Genomic DNA, 19,297 nt, shown 5'->3' with positions numbered 1-19,297 from the left:
GAGGGGATGAAGTACAGTTGATTAGAGGCTGGGGATGTAGCTCAGTGGTAGAGCTTGCCTAGCACATGTGAGGTGCTGGGTTTGATCCTCAGCATCACATAAAAATAAATAAAATAAAATAAAGGTATTGTGTTCATCTACAACTAAAAATAGTTTTTAAAAAAGAAGAAGAAGTTCAATGGATTAGTCAAAAGTGTTGTGTCCAACTATATCTAAAAAAATAATAATAATAAAAATAAAAAATAAAATAAAACAAGCTGGGCACGGTGGCACACACCTGGCTCTGGAGGCTAAGGCAGGAGGATCCAGAGTTCATAGCCAGCCTCAGCAATAGCGAGGTGCTAAGCAACTCAGTGAGATCCTGTCTCTACATAAAATACAAAAAAAAAAAAAAAAAAGAAGAAGGGGGTTACTGGGGGTGTGGCTCAGTGTTCAAGTGCTCCCGAGTTCAATCCCTGGTACCCCCCCCCCAAAAAAAAAACAAGTTTAACAAAAAGTTTAATATGAAAATGTACATGACCTGATTTTAATGTCATAGTTAAACAGGCCCCTAGGAGAGAGGGCATGGATTTCTCTGCTGAACAGCCATTATTTATACTTGTTCCAAGCCTTCTAACACAACAATACTATTTCCTTGTGTTGCCATCATTTCAATATTGTTCTGTTCCACTGATTGCCATTTCCACAATGCATCTATCACAAGATTCATAAAGGGATCAAATCCCAGCAATATTTCTTGGACATGTCTGCCACCATTTAATTTCTTTTCTTTTTTATTTTCTTGGTACCAGGGATGCTTGACCCCTGAGCCACGTCCCCAGCCCTATTTAGTATTTTATTTAGAAATAGGGTCTCACTGAGTTACTTAGCGCCTCACTTTTGCTGAGGCTGGCTTTGGTGATCCTCCTGCCTCAGCCTCCCAAGCTACTGGGATTACAGGTGTGTGCCATGGTGCCTGGATTACTATTTAATTTCAATGATAACTTCTCATCCATAATTTTTTTTCAGCTTGGGAGGGTAAGCCTAGCTCATGTTGTCTATCCGGCAGGCTCAGAGGCTCAGAGATACTTTGAAATTGAATTGGCAGCCTCCTTCATGTTCACAGTGATTCAATTATATTCTGACTTGGAATTCTATGATTTCTTTCCATGGATGATTAATTAAGTATCCTCTCCCTGGCATTTAGGTTGGGCCCCTACATACACCTTTAATTTTCTTTTTTTAAAAAATAACTTTATTTAATTAATTAATTTTTATGTGGTATTGAGGATCGAACCCAGGGCCTCACATATGCTAGGCAAGTGCTCTACCACTGAGCTACAACCCCAGCCCCTGTACACCTTTGCCGCAGTCCGGCTGCAGCAAACTAACCGGGGGCTGACGAGCAACTTGTGTAGATTGATACAGCAGGAGTGGGAGCCATTTATTGTAGGACAGGAGGGGTATATATACATTCCACACAGCTTATCTTAATTAACATAAACTAGATACAGCAGTCAACCAATAAGGAATCTCCACACTTAATGGCTTGCTGGCGTTACTTCACAAACCACTCCCTCTGGCAAAATGCCAGGCACCATCTTGACTTGTTTACAGACCCTAACGCACCTTTAATTTTCAAAACTAAATATATGAACTCAAAGTTATACTTATCAATGAAAACTTATTAATGAAAACCTTATTAATGAAATGTTATTTAAAACATTACTAGGAGGTAGAATGACTTCTTTAAAAAATTAAACCCCAGATTTATTTTGTTACAAAAGGAAATGTTTAAGTATTAGTAAAAATATTAAATGGGTCTCATTAATGTATCTAAAGAATACCACATTGTACACTGTCTTCCAGAGGTAGGGGGGAAATATACATTCTACACTAACTTTTCAGATGGAATGGGTTTAAGTTGTTCTCAGTTCTATCAAAAAATGCTCTTAAATATCTTTTGAAAAATTCAATTGGGGGCTGGGTTTGTAGCTCAGTGGTTGAGCACTTGCCTAGCATGCATGAGGCACTGGTTTGATTCTCAGCACAGCATATCAATGAATAAATAAAAATAAATGTCCATAAACTTAAATTTTTTTTTTTAAATTTCAATTGTACCAGGGCACAATGTAATCCCTGCAACTTGGGAGACTGAGGCAGTAGAACTGCAAATTTGAGATCAGGTTTGGAACTTGGCCAGACCCTGTCTCAGAAAAAAGTAAAGAAGGCTGGGGATGTAGCTCATTGGTAGAGCACCAATCCCCAGTACTTGAAATTTTTTTTTTCAGTTGTAAATTCTGATTCCCTTAAGTATCCCCAAATAGTAAGTGGTAAACAATGAGTTTGTTACTTGGGGCACTATCTTTCTGAATTGGATCAAAGTTACTAAAATGTAATTAATTTTATTACATAAAATGTCTTTCATTGTTGCTCCTTTGTAGATACATTTAATAGATGGAGAGAAGTCATCATCCCCCACCCCCACCCCCGCAAAAAAGCCCAAAAAACTTAAAATTCAGATGAAGGCAGAAAAAAATACAAAACAAGTGTTTTGAGTATTTCTTTCATTTTAACCTAAACTTTGTGTATATCTCTGGGTTTGATTGTGGAATCAATCCTACCTCACCCCTAAATACACATGTTCAAAATGAGACCTTCCAAAAAAAAGAATATAAGAGCTGAAAGAAAAAACTACATATTAAATACTTGCTCTGCTACATAACCAAAATGTTTCCTTCACTAATGTATTCACTTGAGTTCAAAGGAATGTTAAAATTTCCTATGATTTTTATTCCTAAAACATAACATACTAATACTGAGCAAGGTAGTATCATCACAAAGAAATGATCAAAGGACTTCAATTGACAGTCCTCAAAGATGCAATACAAATGACTAATAATGCTCAACATCATTAGTCTTAGAAAAACATAAATCAAAGTCACAATGAGATCACTTCATACTCTCTAGGATATGGCTACTTTTAAAAAAAGAATATAAATGTTGGTAAGAATATAGATATTGGAACCCTTGAGCATTGCTTGTGGGAATGTAAAATTGTGCAGTTTCTGCAGAAAATAGAGTGGCTCAGAACATTAAACAGAATTACCAAATGACCCAGCTATTCCACTCCTGCCTATATATTCCCCACAAAATTGGAAAAAATTAATCAGATACTTGTACACTAATGTTCACTGAAAAGTAAAAAGTTGGAAAACAACCCAAGTGTACAGTAACATATGAATGGATAAATACAATGTGGTATAGCCATATAATGGAATATTATTCATCTATAAAAAGGAATGAAGTTCCCATACTGCTGCACAACGTAGACGAACTTTGCCAGCATTCTGCTTAGTAAAGTAAGCCAGTCACTAAAGGACAAATATTGTATGATTCCACTTATATGAGGTAGCTAGAGTAGTCAAATTCAAAGTCAGAAAATAGAATGGTGGTTGCCAAGGACTGGAGGTGTGAGGAATGGAGTGATTGTTTATTGAGTAGTTTCTGTTGGAGATTAATTAGAAAGTTCTAGAAACAGTGGCGATGGTTGCACAACCTTATGAATTTACAGAAGGCCTTTGAATCGTATACTTCAAAATGGCTAAAAGGGCGAATCTGATGTGTATTTTTGCCAAGAAAAATACATACAGGGAGTCACAATTTTTAGAAATTCTGGCGTGCATGGGAGAGGACAAAAAACACACTCTCAATGCAATGCACCGGTGATGTAAGGGTGCGGCAGAGACGGGTAGTTTGTTCAACCAGGTCAGCCGGCCAGCTTTCTGAATTCAAAGCTGCGTCAATTTGAAATATCAAGAGCTAATAAGTTGCCGACCTACCCTATTTCCGTTTGTGACCAAGAATATCTTTCCCTTGAGAGTTTCTCAAGTTTTGCTTTTAAATATATTCTAAAGGTGCTCATTGTATTTACTTCTATCATCTTTAATATTTCAACTTTCTGTCCCCAGCACTGTCGGGGGACCAAAAAGAAACAAAAACACCCCTCACATTTCTGAGACATCACACCCCCAATCGCACTGCCGATGTGAACCCGCTCGTCGGTGCCAGGAATGGCTTCTTGTTTCGGGTGAAGTAAAGGTCAGGGTGAATTTTGTTCACAAGTCACATTAACGCCCAAATATCATCACCGCCACTAAAACCTGGGCCTAGGACAGAGGGCGGCTCTCAGAAGCAGGTCTCCCAACACCCAACTCCACAAGTAGGGTTCCTCAACCTCTGAAACGGATACAAGGTCTGTTAAGTCTCTGGGCCGCTCCAAAGGATTCTGGGAACTAGGGGAGGGACCAAGGAGCACAAACGAAAATGCTGGCATAGGGCGTGCAGCGGATAGCTGTAGGATTATCAGCCAGTTGCTGTGCACCTTCTCAAATCTTCCGAGCACCACCACCACTTCTCCAACAGTAGGCCCGCGCCCGGCTCTGCCTTGTCAGCCAATCATCGGGCTGGTGCTTGTCCATACCGGCCAATCCGGAACACGTTTACTTTGAGCGGGAAAAGCTCAGAAGCTGAAGGAAAGCGAGGTCGGCTAACCGCCCCTTCTTAGCCCTGTCTCCGGCGGGTAACAGCCCCCGGAGGCGGGTGCCCATTGGCTGGGCAGCGGGCCAATGAGGGGTGCAGGGTGAGAAGTGGGCCTCACAGGAGGAGGCGGGGCGCGGCCGGCCGGTGCGGGGTCGCGTGCCGGGTCGCGAGCCAGGGGCAGACAATGTAACGGCCTCTTCCCCGCCCCACCCTCCCGGCTCCGGACCCCCCACAGACCGGCTCCAGGCAGCGCCCGGGGCGGCAGTGGTGGGGTGCAGGCTGAGGGAGCTGGGCCTCGACGCCCTCCCTCACCCGGTACCCCAGGAGCCGTACCTAGTCCTGGAGGGGCTGGGGGTCCCCATGGAGGTGAGAGACGGAGACACCTGCCCTCCCCCTCACCCCCAAGGCCTGAGGGAGGGATTTGAGGTGGTGACGGGCGGGGCTCCCGGGGACGTGGGGGCGGCCAGGCTTGGAGGATGGCGACGGCAGGAGAAACTGACGGGCTGGCGCGTCCCCAAGTGTGGTTCTTTAAGGAGGCTGGGACCACCGGGAGAGGGTGGGTCGCTTGTGAGGAGCACCGACGGGACGCCGGGTCTGTGCCGCCTAGCGGGGTGGGGGGTCCGGGCGACAGGGTTGGCCGGGGCGAGGAGTGCCTGCGTGGGCTGAGTAGATTGGCAGACTGGGTCCGGGGTCGCTGGGATGCCCTGGCGGGGCCCTGGTGGTGACCTAGCGCTGACGCCTTGAACCCGTCGGGTGGCACAGACGCTGGGGCAGGCTGGCGTCGTGGGCCTGTGAGGGTTATTGGTGCGGCGCAGCGGGGCTGGCACACAGGGGGCGGGAGGGTGAGGGGGAATCCCGGGGACAGAGCTGGGGCACCGAATTCGTGTCCCTTGAGAGCGTTTGGAATTGAGTTAGTTGAAGAATCCAGATGGAACAGTCATCTGGCCGTTTAGGTCCTGGCTTTGCGCTGCGTGATGACTTTCTCCCATGTCCTTGTTTTCTGCAGCCTAAAGTAGCGTTCCGTGGAGGTGCGAATCGCTGCTGGAACCCCACTGTCGACACCAGCAGCAGATTATCCGATGTATTCAACAGCGTGATGTTGACTGGCTCCACTTCCTTCTATGATTGCTACAAATCGCAGGTCCATTAATAACCCCAACCCTTGGTTAGACAATTCATTCTAAATCAAATTCATGCACCCAGGCTGATTCATTGGTGTTTAAATGGCTCCACAGTTAGGACCAGAAAGCCGGTTACAACATTTTAAATATGCAGAATACATACTTAGGTGTCTTTTTTTTTTTCTTTCTTTCTTTTTTTTTTTTTCTTTTTTAAGCAGGGATTGAACCCAAGGGCATTTTGCCACAGAGACACATCCTAGCCAGTTTTATTTTTTCTCGCTAAATTGCTTAGGGCCAAAAAAAAAAAAATAAATAAATAAATAAATAAATAAATTGCTTAGGGCCTCTGAGCTGGCTTTGATTTTGCGATCTCCTGCCTCAGCCTCCCAAGCTGTTGGGGTTTCAGGCAGGCACCACCGTGCTCAGTTCCTACTTAACTTTGAAAATAAGGTCAGGAATAAGATTTTTTATTGACTCTTGTTTCCATCTTGTCTTCAGTATAACATGACATCAGAAATGAGTTAATACTTATTAAGACCAAAGTATACATTTTTCATTTCAAAGAATTTATTGCAGGGCTAGGGTTGTGGCTCTATAATAGAATGCTCGCCTAGCACGCGTCAAGCATTATGTTCGAGCCTCAGCACCATATAAAAAGGAAATAAAGATATTGTGTGTCCACCAACAATAAAAAATAATGTATTGCAAATATATTTCTCATTTCAAACATAGTTTTAATCATTTAAAGGCGAATTTTTCTTTATTCTTTTGTTTTGACAGTGTCCTTAGTTACATGCTACTACCTATGACATTTATTTTTGTTAATGTATTAAATAAGGCTTAGGGTAATATAAGTCATGTTCATTTGAAATTATTTAACTGGGACATCAATGTTGGTGTTGGTATTATACTTTGAATTATAACACTATATCAAAATTATTTAACCCACATTACAACCTTATATAGTATTATGCCCACTATACAGATTGAGAAACTGAGGCACAGAGATTTTTGTCCTAAATGACAAACCCCAAGTGGAACCTAGCTCCAGACTTCTGCTGCTCTCTGTAAAGTTTACAATTCTATTAAAATTTACTAGGACTTAATTTCAATGAATTATTTTAAGTATATCAGTGATATAAAGTGATACATTTTACAGTTACCCTAATATGTCCACCCCAAATATTTGCATATTTTCAGTAAATATTTTAACTGAAAAGGATTCAGATATTTCAAATAAAATTATGTTTAAATCCACATTATCTTATTTGCTTGTTTTATCCAAGAATACAAAAGTTAAATATTCTTTTAAAAGGATTTAACTTTTCTTTCTTTTTTTTTTTTTTAATATTTTAGTTTTCGGCGGACACAATATCTTTGTTTGTATGTGGTGCTGAGGATCGAACCGGGGCCGCACGCATGCCAGGCAAGCGCGCTACCGCTTGAGCCACATCCCCAGCCCCAAGGATTTAACTTTTCTAACTTTCAGAACTTATATACTCCTCTCCCCTCCCTGCTTTTTTGGAGGTGTTGGGCTCGAACCTAGAGCCTTGTGTGTGTTAAGCACACGCTTTACCACTGAACTAAATCCCCAGCCCCAGAATGTTTCACAATATAAAATATACTTGAAGGATAATACAAAATATATTTAATTCCATACAGCTAAAATATGTTAAGGAATTAACTCAAGGCCAATCACAAGATAAACACACATAAGTGTAGCTATCATTATTATTGTTATCATTGCCATATTTATAAGCCCACTTTAACAAAACTTCATTTCTGCTAATATATAATATATATATTTGTTATTACACAAACTGAAGATGCTCCATTTGTTTAAACAACTATTCATATTTACTTGTTTATCTTTTTTTTGTTGTTCATTCATTCATTCATTTGCAGAACTGCAGGTTGAACCCAGGGGAGCACTCTACCACTTCTTGGCCCTCCCCGCTTTTTTTTGATGCAGGTTCTTGCTCACTTGGTGAGACTCGCATCTTACTTTTGGCTCCTGCCTCAGCATCACTAGGGATTACAAGTGTGCACCTGTACCTGACCCATTTTTAAGTTAAAAAGCATTTTTTAAAAAGATGTATGTAAGAAGAACCCAAGGCCTTGCTCATGCTAGGCTAAGCAAGCACTCTACCAGGGAGCTACTTCCCTAACACTTAAGTAACTGTTTCAAAATGATAAGCAAGTATTTGTCACTTTTGACAAATAACCACTAAAAAAGATTCCAAATAGGCCTATGATAAAGAGATAAAGGAGTTTAGTTGTAGATGGACACAATATCTTTAGTTTTATTTATTTATTTTTAATATTTATTTCTTAGTTGTAGTTGGACACGGTACCTTTTTTAAAAAATATTTATTTTTTAGTTGTAGTTGGACACAATACCTTTATTTCACTTATTTATTTTTAATATGGTGCTGAGGATCGAACCCAGGGTCTCGAATGTGCAAGGCAATTGCTTTACCACTGAGCCACAACCCCAGTCCCACAATACCTTTTTTTTTAAAGAGAGAGAGAATTTTAATATTTATTTATTTTTTTTAGTTTTCGGCGGATACAACATCTTTGTATGTGGTGCTGAGGATCGAACCTGGGCTGCACACATGCCAGGCGAGCGTGCTATGCTTGAGCCGCATCCCCAGCCCCCTACAATACCTTTTGTATTTTATTTATTTATTTTTTATGTGGTGCTGACAATCAAACCCAGGTCATTGCACAGGCTATAGGTGAGCACTCTACTGCTGTGCCAGAACCCCAGCCCCGCAAAATTTAAAATACCTTGATTAATAAATGTGTCTTTTCTCCTTGTATAAATTTTGATTAGACTAAAAACAACTTAAAATATTTTTAACCACATGCAGTGGTATGTTCTTGTAATCCTAGCTATTCAAGAGGTAGAGAAGGAGGCTCACATGAGCCCTGGAGTTCAAGGCCAACCTGGACAACACCTCTTAGAAAAAAGAAAGCAACATATACACATTTTTAGTGGCTGGGAACTCAGTGGCAAAGTGTGTACAAAGGGCTCACCCTCAGTCCCTAGTACCCAAAACACCCCTGCATCACATCAACACATTTTTAGCCAGAATTATATTACTTCTGTATAAGAAAATACTGTTTCCATTTTGTTTATGTCAGGATGTAGATATTACATCTCAAGGTTTACTATTCCCTTATTTAAGGAGTTAAAAATTGTAAATCTGGGGCCAGGTTGTGGCTCAGTAGTAAAGCACTTGCCTAGGATGCGTGAGGCACTGGGTTAGATCCCTGGCACCACATAAAATAAAAGTATTGTGTCAATCTACAACTAAAAAAAAATATTTAAAAAAATTGTGAATCTGTTCTTTCAGACTTTTTTTTTTCCTCCTTTCCTTTTTTGCAGCACTGGAGATTAAACCCAATACCTTGCCCATGCTAGGTAGGTAGGCAAGTGCTGTACACTGGGCTGCATCCCCAGTCCACTTTCAGACTTTTCCTCCCCTGTACTAGGGATTGAACCACTGAGCCCCATATCCTTAGACCTTTTTAATTTTTTTTATTCTTTTTTTTCTTTTTAATTTTTGGGATAGGGTCTAAGTTTTAGGGCCTCACTAAGTTGCTGAGGCTGGCCTCAAACTTAAGATCCTTTTGCCTCAGCCTCTTAAATCACTGAGTTATAGGCATGTGCCACTGTGCCTGCCCAGCCAAACTTTTGTAATGAAGCATTTTTTTTTTTTTTTTGCTTGTTGCTTGTTAAATTCATTGAATTTTAAATTATTTTCACAGCACTTAATACCTTTTGGAAGGAGGCAGAATTTTAAATAATTTATTAAACTTTTAAAATCCAAACTTTTTATCTTCTTACTCAGTTGACTGGAAAAAGAAAAATGAGTTTGTAGAGAATTTTTCTTCTAATTGAGCATTAAAATTTCTGTAGAGATCATGACATTTTATTTATGACTTCATTTTTATAATATCTCTTGGATATAAAAAGTAAGCAAAAAAGTAAAGATAGCTATATAAAAGATCCTTGACTGAAAGTAAGAAGAATTAGAGTTTTGGTTTAATTTTATCCTATATTGGTTGAATAACTTGTTGCCATAGTTTCCTTGTTTTTGAAATAGAAATAATACTAATACACAAGGTTGACTAAATATAATAGTGTATGTATAATTTCTTTGAAACTCAAAAAATTCTCTATAAATGTACATCTTTCACAGATTGGAAGCATTGAGATAAAATTTGTATGGTTTATTTAAAATAATACAGTATCATCTACAGATCTGACCAGTACACATTTCTATAAAGTTTTATTGCAACTATATATTTGCTAATATATAGTCTGTGCTAGAATAACAAAGTTAATGAATTTCAACTGAAATCTTACTGACCAGCAAATCCAGAATTATTACTCTTTTGGCCTTTTACAGAAAAAGTTCACCAATGTCTGGTATAAAGTAAGGTTAAGGGCTGGGATTGTGGCTCAGCGGTAGAGCGCTCACCTAGCGCAGGTGGGACCCAGGTTCGATCCTCAACACCACATTAAAAAATATAAAAATAAAGGCATTGTATTGTGTCCATCTACACCTAAAAAAATATTTTAAAATATTTTAAAAAATACTTTTAAAGTAAGGTTAAGTAGCTAGGTCTAGATTTGAAAGTAATTCTCCAGACTCTTAACCTGTGTTATTATAAATTCTTCTATAATATTCTATAATAAACAATGTTTGGGCTTTTTCTTTCTTTCTTTCCCTTTTTTTTTTTTTTTTTTTGGTTATTGTTGTAGTACTTGGGATTAGGGATTAAACCCATAGTCTCATATATGCTAGGCAAATGCTGTACTACTGAGCACATTCCCAGTCCTTTTACCCGTTTTTTTTTTTTGAGACGGGGTCTTGCTAAATTGCCCAGGCCAATCTCCAACTTGAAATCATCCTGCCTCATCCCAGGTAGCTGAGAATGCACCATCATACAATGCTATAAACAAAGTTTTGATGTGTCTAATATACAAACTTTTCTTTAAAATTTCAGAATGAAGACAATATAGACCTAAGGCAGACCTACACTCCACTTTCTTCATCCACAGAATATGCAAGTTCTATAGATTCTTCACTTTTCTATGTACCATGGTCTACTTATGGAGATGATATTAAACAATCTTCTAATTCCCAGATCAATGTAAAGAACAGGTAAATTAATAAGTTAGATTTCTCAAGCTAAATGTGTTGTTTCTTTTTATTACACAGGAACAAAGGTCTAATTAGCTTTCTGATCCATACATAATAAGCATTTTAATGTTGAGACATAATACTTTTATGTTTATCAAACCTTTAGGAAAGTCTAAATGCCTTGTATTTATTTATGTTTTAGTTTATCACTTGTAAAGTTTATTAGAGAGAATCTTTAGTAAATAAATTTTAAACTCCTTTTTCTAAAGATGAGTTAAACCAAATTCAGCAATGGCAAGATGCTAAGCAACTCATGAGACCCTGACTCTAAATAAAATACAAAATAGGGCTAGGGATATGGCTCAGTGGTTGAGTGCCCCTGAGTTCAATCCCCAGTACCAAAAAAAATAAAGAGTTAAAATTTTTAGATTTTTGTTATTCACTTCTACATTTTCAGTAATTTTCTCCTTCACTAATGTACAACAAACAGGGTTTTACCAAACAAAATTTTAAGATTGTTTTTTGATTATATTGTATAAATAATAAGGAACTACTCTATGTGACAGAGTCTTCTACTGGGGATACTAGAATTAATATGGCAAGTATTTTACCTGAGTTTATAATATTACAATCATAATGATAATGACGTGACATACTAGTCACTGCTAGTATAGTGAGGGTTAAAAAAAGAGGGTGGATGGGAGCCTGTTGAAAAGAGAAATTTAAGGGAATGACATTCAACTTTATTTAATTATAAGGCAGCTGTTATAATTTAACAAATAAGAGTTACTTTTGAATCTTATTAATTAAAAAATGTTAAAAATTTAAAATTTATGGTAAATTCTCTAATGATTTTATTAGAAAGCATATATAATATATAATAATTAATTCTCCATATGTATACAGATATATAATATATACTTTTTTTTTTTTTGGTACTGAGGCTTTAACCCAGGGATACTTTACCTCTGAACCACATCCCCAGTCCTTTTTATTTTTATCTATTTAAATTTTTTTGTTGTTGCCAATGAATTTTTTAAAATATTTTAATATTTATTTTTTAGTTTTCGGCAGACACAACATCTTTGTTTGTATGTTGTGCTGAGGATCGAACCCGGGCCGCACGCATGCCAGACAAGCGCGCTACCGCTTGAGCCACATCTCCAGCCCAGCCAATGAATTTTTTACTTTGTTTATTTTTATGTGGTGTTGAGGATCTAACCCAGGGCCTCACACATGCCAGGCAAGCGTTCTACCATTGAGCCACAACCCCAGTGCCCCTTTTTATTTTTTATTTTGAGACAGGGTCTCGCTAAATTGCTTAGTGTCTCTTATAATCCTTCTGCCTCATTCTCCCAAGTTGCTGGGATTACAAGTGTGCATCACAATGCCCAGCTCCAAAAATATTTTTGCTTAGGGCTTTGCTAAATTGCTGAGGCTGGCCTCGAACTTGTAATACTTCTGCCTCATCTCCCAAGTTGCTGGGATTACAGGTATGCATCACAATGCCCAGCTCCAAAAATATTTTTAGGTTGATACATGCTATTGAGGAATTCAAACTTTACAGAAATATATATCAGGAAAAGTGAAAGTTCACCTTAACCCTATCCTCACCCCAATAACACTTTTTAAACAGTTTGATACGTATAGCATTGAATATTTTCCTAGATATGTCCTAATACATTATTATTCAAAAAAGCTTTTATGTTGAATTTTTGTGAAATAACAGTTTACTAGGAAAAAAGTATTAGACTTGATGGCAGGCAGTTTGTTTAGCAAGTGTATAGTTTGGCAAGTAATAGAGCCTTGCAAAAATCAGGTTTCCTAATATCTTCTAATGATCATCCATTCAACCAGTAATAATTGAATGATTACTAATGCCTACATTTCTTATTTTTAAATTTTTTTTTGTAGTTGTAGATGGACAGAATGCCTTTATTATTATTTTTTTAAATGTGGTGCTGAGGATCAAACCCAGTGCCTCACACGTTAGACAAGCACTCTGCCACTGACCTACAGCCCCAGCCCTATTACCTACCCTTCTGATGTTATGAAGATCAATTAAATATTTGAGTGTTAGGCAAAAATAAGGTGTTTTTATTTCTAAAATATCCTAATACTTTGAAATGTTGGAAATAAATCACAAAAAGCAAGAAGTAACTTTTAAAACAAAGTATTATTTCAAGGAAGGAATTATCCAAAAACCATAAGAAGTTAAATATACCAGTTTTCTATGACCTTATGGTTTTTATATTTTGAATTAGAATATTGATTACTGGTGGGATTTCAAGGACATAGGACTCCAACTACTTTGGCAAAGATTTAAGGATAATCCTAAAATCTGTTATACATAAGGGTCAGCTGCAAAATCACCCTGGAATCTAGGATGACCATATCACATCTCACTTTTTTGTCCAATATAAAGAATCACAAAAATAGAGCAGCAGGTTAATATGATTTTTCAAATCACAAATTAAGAAACTAAGCAAATGTTGATGGAATGATGTATAAGAGGACTAGACATGCTTTCAGGAGCAGCTGTGGTACTATGTCTACAATACTGTAAGTCAGAGAATTGTATGTTTATGGAGAAATAAGAGGTAAGCATACATTGTGAACTAGATGTAGAATTTGAAATGAAGGAGAAATATTTATGTAGGATAGACACCATGCCAAAGTAGAATATATTCTTGAGCTCTTGTTTCCCCCTTATTTGAAATAATGATACATAGAGTCAGACCAAATATCTTATAAAAATTATGATAGAATATGTCTGGAAGGAGAAATCAACATGCTGTATTTTAACATGAATAAAATAGTTTATATATGATATTTATTTTTAGGATTCAAACCGAAAGAAATGACTATGGCAGTGAAACAGACTTATATGGACTTGTGTCTAACATTCTGGAAGAACAAGATAAGTCACAGCCATATTTTGCTGAAGGGTTAGTATGTTATATACCTTTGTATTGTACAATAATTTTAAAATTCACATATACTAGGTTACTCTATTATTAACTTTAATGTTTATTTAATAATCCTCTGACTGTAGACTTCTTTTTTAAAAATATTTTTTAATTTGTATATGGACACAGTGCCTTTATTTATTCATTTTTATGTGGTGCTGAGATTGAACCCAGTGCCTCACACATGCTAGACAAGCCCTCTACCACTGAGCTATAACTCCAGCCCCTGACTTCTTAATTCAAATATTTGTTTCTAGAAGCCTTGATTTTGCTAAAGTACTTGCCATACAATTGAAAATTCAGCCTTAGGTTCAATTTGCTTAAGAACTTTCACTTGAAAAAATTATTCTTATATAATTCAGAGCTATTTCCCTTGAATTCATGAGCAAAAGTTTGGCTTAAAGAATATAAATTCCCGCTGGGTATGTAATCCCAGTGGGCTTGGGAGTCTGAGGCAGAAGAATCACAAGTCCAGTCTCAGCAATTTAGCAAGGCCCTAAGCAACTTAGTGAGACCTTGTCTCAAAATAACAAATTAAGGGCTGGAGTTGTAGCTAGGACGTAGAGTGCTTGCATAGCATGTGTGAGGCCCTGGGTTCGATTCTCAGCACCACATATAAATAAATAAAGGTCTATTGACAATTAAAAAAATATTAAAAGAAAAAAAATTTTAAAAACAAAGTAACAAAAAGGCTAGGGATGTGGCTCAGTGGTTAAACAAGTGCCCCTCAATCTCAACCCTAGTACCAAAAAAAGACGTGTGTGTGTGTGTGTGTGTGTGTGTGTACAGTGAAGACATACTAAGATTAAAATGTATACAGTCACATGTTGCTTGTGTGTGTGTGTATAATATATGTATATATCACAAAGAATAAAACTCATTACTCATTGAAGAAATACATGAGTTTTATTCATGTGGTAGAAGCCTTTTAAGTATGTTATAATTGTTTTATTTGAGTGTGGAAGCCATATTATCCAATTTATTCATAAATAGGGAAATATGCTACACACATGTAATCAACTAAAAAAAATTTTTTTGTGTGGTGCTGGGGATTGAACCCAGGACCTTGTGCATGCAAGGTCAACTAATTTTTTTTTTAGTTGGACACAATATCTTTATTTATTTTTATGTGGTGCTGAGGGTCGAACCCAGTGCATCATGCATGCTAGGCAAGCACTCTTACCACTGAGCTACAATCCCAGCCAACTAAATTGTTTTAATTTCAAAATAATTACAGCAAAACACATCTGTTTTCATTACAAAATACTAGATTACCATAGATAAACAGTTCATCTAAGACATTGAAGTTGCCAGCAGTAGGCCTCTTGGGAAAGTACAGTGAAGACATACTAAGATTAAAATGTGGGGCTGGGGATATAGCTCAGTTGGTAGAGTGCTTACCTCGCATGCACAAGGCCCTGGGTTCAATCCCCAGCACCAGAAAAAAAGGTTAAAATGTGCTGAGCATGGTGGCGCACATCTGTAATCCCAGTGACTTGGGAGGCAGAGATAGGAGAATCGAGAGTTCAAAGCCAGCCTCAGAAAAAGTGAGGTGCTATGCAACTCAGTGAGACCCTATCTCTAAATAAAATACAAAATAGGAGTGGAGCGGTGGCTTAGGAGTTGAGTTGCCCCCCTGAGTTCAATCCCTGGTACCAAAAAAAAAAAAAAGATTAAAATGCATCCGAGCAGCTCAGGAGGCTGAAGCAGGAGGATTGCAAGTTTGAAGCCAGCCTTAGCAACTTAGTGAAGCATTTAGTAACTCAGCAAAACCCTGTCTCTAAATATAAGAAAAAAGGGCTGGGGATGTGGCTCAGTGGTTGAGCATCCCTGGATTCAATCCTCAGTACCAAAACAACAACAACAAAAGATTAAAATGCATACAGTCACATGTTGCTTAAGGATGAGGACAGGTTCTGAGAAATATGTTGCTATATCACCTTCATGTAAATAAACATAGAGTGTGCCTACACACCCTCTAGATGGTATAGGTTACTCACTCAACATGGCCTATGCAATCAATAGACATTGTAACCACAAGATATAGAGGCTGCTTGTGGTATAACACTCTAAATAACAATAAAAGGCATAGAAGAATGAACACACAAACCAGTTAAAGACACTATCACTGTCTTGTTTTATAATGTGCATGATTAAATGCACTGTGCTTTTATGTGACTGGTGGTGGTACAGTTGGTTTGTTTATAGCAATGCCACAAATATGTGAGCAATGTCTTGTGCTGTGGGGATGTTATAATGGTTCTGACATGTCACTAAGCAGAAGGACCTTTTTAGCTCTATTATAATCTTAATCTCTGACATATGTGGTCTGTCATTGATAGATATAACTTTATTTGGAGCACGAATATTTACAGAGCATATAGCGTATTTCACATGTTAATTATTTGGAGTTAATGGCAGCTTTTAAGGCAGGGTTGGAAAATATTTGAAAATGGTGAGGGTAGGGGGAAGATAAATGTTTATGAGAGTTTTTCCTGCCTTTTTCCCTGAGAAAATAGTCTTTAAAACTTAAATTGTAATTAAATATATTTACTTGTTCTAGGACCTGCTCGACCAATTTAAAGTCAGTTTGGCCAATGAACACAAGCAGATTTGTAGATCACCATGATCTCTTGACAGAAACCAAAAGGCCAATAGATATAGCTATCTCTCAGCAAGCCTTTTATAGTGGTGAATCTGTGTCAGCAGTGGAAAAGCAATACTTGCATAATAGTAATCTCACACCACAACAAAAAATAGATAAACTTTATCATGGATTTACTGGATTAGACCTTGAAGAACAATGGATATACCCCTCAAGAAGTGATCATTCTAACTGTTACAATATTCAGACAAATGATACAGCTAAGGCAACATTCCAAGAATATCCATTTATCAAAAACTGTTTTACACCACAAACTGGTCTGTCTGATATCATGAAAGAATCAGGAATTGATACTTACCCTTATGGAAGAGAGAAAATATGTGCTAAAGGTCTTGAAGCACCATTACAACAAAAAAGAGCAGAGATATTTCTTTCCCAATTTAATAGATACAATGAAAATGCAGATTATTGTAGATACCCAGAATATGCTCATCCTAACAAGGCTAAGCTTAATAAATGTTCAAATTTTAGTGTCCAGGATGGTAAAAAATTAGCCAGTGGCACACCCGAAACACCAACTGTAGAAGCAGATGCCTATACAAAGTTATTTCAGGTTAAACCAGCAAATCAGAAAAAAATGGAGGAGACAATGCCTGACCAGCAGAATTTCACATTTCCAAAAACCACACCACATTTAACTGAAAAACAGTTTGCAAAGGAAGCAGCAGCATTCACAGCTGATTTTGGCTTAAAATCAGAGTATGGACTAAAACCTCACACAGCTTGTCCAGCTAATAATGATTTTGCTAATGTCACAGAAAAGCAACAATTCGATAAGCCTGATCCCCCAAATTCTGAGTATTTTAAATCAGTGAATTTATTATCAAACTCAGCAACATCTTCAGGAGGTATCAATTTAAACAGACCAACTTGGATGAATATTCAAACAAAAAATAACACTCCTGTTCCTTATAGAAATCAAGGTAACTTGATGAAATTAAATAGTCATTTAAGTGCAGCTTCAAAAGGTTCTAACCATTCTTCAGATTTCCCCCAACTATCATCCACAAATTTAACCCCAAATAGCAATTTATTTCAGAAGTATTGCCAAGAAAACCCTTCAGCATTTTCTAGTTTTGATTTCAGTTACAATGGTGCAGAAAGAATTCAATCTGTCAATCACATGGAAGGACTGACAAAGACTGGAGAAGAAAATCTCTTTGAATCGGTTACAGATAAAAAAATAAAGCAGCCAAATGGATTTTGTGATAATTATTCAGCTCAGCAGTATGGGATCATTGAAAATGTAAACAAACATAATTTTCAAGCCAAGCCCCAGAGTGGACATTATGATCCTGAGGAAGGTCCGAAGCATTTAGATGGCTTATCTCAAAACAAATATCAAGATCTGTTGGAGTCACAGGGTCATTTTAATAGCCACCGACAAGGAAGTGGAGACAGCAATATTAATAGCCGTGTGAATCGCACACAGGCATCATGCTTTTCTAATAATTATATGATGGGAGATTTAAGGCATAATCAGGGTTTTCAACAACTTGGTTCAAATGGGTTTCCCCTAAGATCCACCCACCCATTTGGCCATTCAGTTGTTCCACTGTTGGATTCCTATGATTTGTTTTCTTATGATGACTTAAGCCATTTATACCCTTATTTTAATGATATGATGTATGGTGATAATTCCTTTTCTGGTTTCGTGCCAACTTTTGGATTTCAAAGACCAATTAAAACTCGAAGTGGACCAGCCAGTGAACTTCGTATTCGTCTAGAAGAGTGCTATGAACAATGGAGAGCATTAGAAAAGGAGAGAAAAAAGGTAACAGTTATCCATTTAGGAGTAATTTAGTATATTTCCTCTGCCAATTTTTACTTTACCTTGGTGTGTAGTTCAAAAATATTTGCCTTGCCAGGTGTGATGGCACATGTTTATAATCGTAGTGACTCTGAAGGTTGAGACAGGAGGATCTCAATGAGGCCAGTCTCAGCAACTTGGTGAGAACCAGTTTCAAAATAAAAAAGAGCTGGGGATATGGCTCAGTAGTTAAGTACCTGGGTTCATTTTCTAGTAACAAGAAAAAAGTACTTTTTTTTTTAAGCTGAATTCTTCTATAATGTATAGTATTTAGGTTCACAACTATAAAGAATTATCTAGGTTATTTAAAGACTAAAGATTGAGTTTTAAAAATAACTGTTATCCATATTCTAATTTTAAAAATTTGTCTCTGGGGGCTGGGGTTGTGGCTCAGTGGTAGAGTGCTTGCCTGGAATGTGTGAAGCACGGGTTCATCCTCAGCACCACATAAAAATAAATAAAATAAAGGTATTGTGTCCATCTAAAACTAAAAAGTACATATGTAAAAAAAATTTGTCTCTGAAGTATATTTGTTTCTCTTATTGGGTTAAGTTTCTTTGAATTCTATTTCTTTTTTTTTTTTTTGGTACCGGGGTTGAATCCATGGGTGCTTAACTATTGAGCCATATCCCCAGCCCTTTTTGTTTTTTATTTAGGGCCTCACTAAGTTGCTGAGGCTGGTTTTGAACTTGTGATCCTTGTGCTTCAGCCTTCCAAATTGCTGGGATTACGGGCGTGTACTACCACGCCTGTATGAATTCTATCAATATTAAATTGTTGGAGTATTCAATTATTTCATATGTATTGGAACAGAAAGATACTGTGGTACTGTGGTTTATGTTTATTGCCTTTTAATACCAAATCAGAATTTTTATTTAAAGGAGTAATTTTCCATTTATTTCTTAGGACTATGAAAAATATTATTCACAGTTGAATTATATTTAGGAAATTCAGCATCTAATGATTATATACATTTTTTTACAGACTGAATTAGCTCTTGCCAAGAATTATCCAGGGAAAAAAGTATCCAGTACTAACAATACTCCATTTCC

The 19,297-nt window shown here is 37.5% G+C and overlaps 2 protein-coding genes across 2 annotated transcripts; one reads left to right on the top strand and one right to left on the bottom strand.

Annotated features, from left to right (window-relative positions):
• Nucleotides 1-592: 592 nt before the first annotated feature.
• Nucleotides 593-4,460, bottom strand: LOC124091696 (small nuclear ribonucleoprotein G-like). Its single transcript, XM_046442883.1, has 2 exons — nucleotides 4,394-4,460; nucleotides 593-768 (listed from the first exon to the last, which is right to left on the bottom strand). The coding sequence occupies exons 1-2, from the start codon at nucleotides 4,458-4,460 to the stop codon at nucleotides 593-595; spliced, it is 243 nt and encodes an 80-aa protein (XP_046298839.1).
• A 421-nt stretch (nucleotides 4,461-4,881) lies between these two features.
• Meioc (meiosis specific with coiled-coil domain) lies at nucleotides 4,882-18,239 on the top strand. Its single transcript, XM_046442882.1, has 3 exons — nucleotides 4,882-4,887; nucleotides 5,528-5,658; nucleotides 16,334-18,239. Exons 1-3 carry the CDS (start codon nucleotides 4,882-4,884, stop codon nucleotides 18,237-18,239), a joined length of 2,043 nt encoding a protein of 680 aa, XP_046298838.1.
• Nucleotides 18,240-19,297: the final 1,058 nt, after the last annotated feature.

Source organism: Marmota monax, unplaced genomic scaffold, assembly GCF_021218885.2.
Source record: "Marmota monax isolate L192 unplaced genomic scaffold, Marmota_monax_Labrador192_F-V1.1 WCK01_AAM20220418_F8-fsc00205, whole genome shotgun sequence".
NCBI classification, from domain to species: Eukaryota; Metazoa; Chordata; class Mammalia; order Rodentia; family Sciuridae; genus Marmota; species Marmota monax.
This window is presented reverse-complemented; position numbering and strand designations above follow the sequence as displayed.